At 53.2% G+C, this 1179-nt stretch overlaps 1 protein-coding gene across 1 annotated transcript in view; it reads left to right on the top strand.

Annotated features, from left to right (window-relative positions):
• The window catches only part of LOC102312287 (zinc fingers and homeoboxes protein 1), a gene marked incomplete in the record, with an annotated part of 11662 nt that overhangs the window by 8172 nt on the left and 2311 nt on the right, over positions 1-1179 (top strand). The window contains 1 exon segment of the mRNA XM_042214565.1: positions 1-438. Within this exon segment, the coding sequence (XP_042070499.1) occupies positions 1-438 (438 nt within the window).

The raw sequence follows: 1179 nt of genomic DNA, 5'->3' as shown, positions 1-1179 counted from the left end.
GCGCCTCATGCAGGTCACCAAACTCTCCAAGCGAGCGATAAAGAAGTGGTTCAGCGACACGCGCTACAACCAGAGGAACTCCAAGGACCACCACAGCCTGCTGCTGACGCAGGCCACGCCTGGCAGAGCCGCGGCCGGCGGCGGCCGAGGAGGAAGGAGCAGCGGCGGTGGCATCAGCATCAACGATAGCAACAACAGCGACAACACCTCCACCATCGTCATCGACTCCTTTGTCCTGCAGGTGAAGTCCGGTAAGGCTTTTCTGAAGGAGTACTACCTCAAGCACCGAGCCCTGAGCGAGAAGGACCTGGACGAGCTGGTGGCAAAGTCCAGCATGAGCTACGAGCAGGTCAGAGACTGGTTCTCCGAGACCGCCAGGAGGGCGGAGGAGGGCACAGAGCTTTTCAGCGATGAGGAGGCGGAGGAAGAGGATGAGGAAGAGGAGGAGGAGGCGACGGCGGAGCACGCAAACAGCGAGGGAGAGATGGAGGTGAAAGAACAAGGAGAGGAGGCATCGGACGACGACTGCGTGGAGGAAGACGAGAAGGACGCAGAAGAGGAGGAGGAGGATGAAGAGATCCAGGAGGGATCTGAAGGTTTCAGCCAATCACAGCCTCAGGCAGAAGAGCAGACGTGAGCAGACAGGTGAGCAATGTTTTCAGCTTTATTCCTTTTTTATTTCCAGAGATTCAGCAGAAACTAAAACCCGGAAAATTACCGCACAGTTTGCAGACGCGTGAGTCGACGAGCAGGTAAAAGCAGTTTCTGTTTCATGAAACCTTTTGTCCTCAGTCGACCCAACTACAGATAAGAAACAGATAAGAACCACAGCCTGTCAGCACAGGAGGAGCTGCCTGATATTACAGCTCCTGACTGGTTGAATCTGCTCTCTGCAGGGACATGTGCTGCAGTTCTGCTTCTACTAGCTTTGCCTCCTGACTTCAAATAGACTGAACTTTATTCATATAATAGTCGTTAACAGGAGACAGACTACATGGTCTTTAACACTGCAGCTGTGCCACAGATTTGATGTTTGCTCCACTTTGCAGTGGTTGTTCAGGAGATTTCCATGTTTCTGTTTGATTTCTGAGCTTTGAACTGAATCCAGTGCAGTCAGTGTGTACAGCGCCGACCCTCCTGTGGGTCCCTGTAGTCAGTGCACAGTCAGTGTGTACAGCG

The sequence above is a fragment of the Haplochromis burtoni genome, unplaced genomic scaffold, assembly GCF_018398535.1.
Source record: "Haplochromis burtoni strain Fernald_Lab_line unplaced genomic scaffold, NCSU_Asbu1 Contig_588, whole genome shotgun sequence".
Taxonomy (NCBI): Eukaryota; Metazoa; Chordata; class Actinopteri; order Cichliformes; family Cichlidae; genus Haplochromis; species Haplochromis burtoni.
The sequence above is the reverse complement of the archived record's forward strand: the minus strand, read 5'-3'. Positions and strand labels throughout refer to the sequence as shown.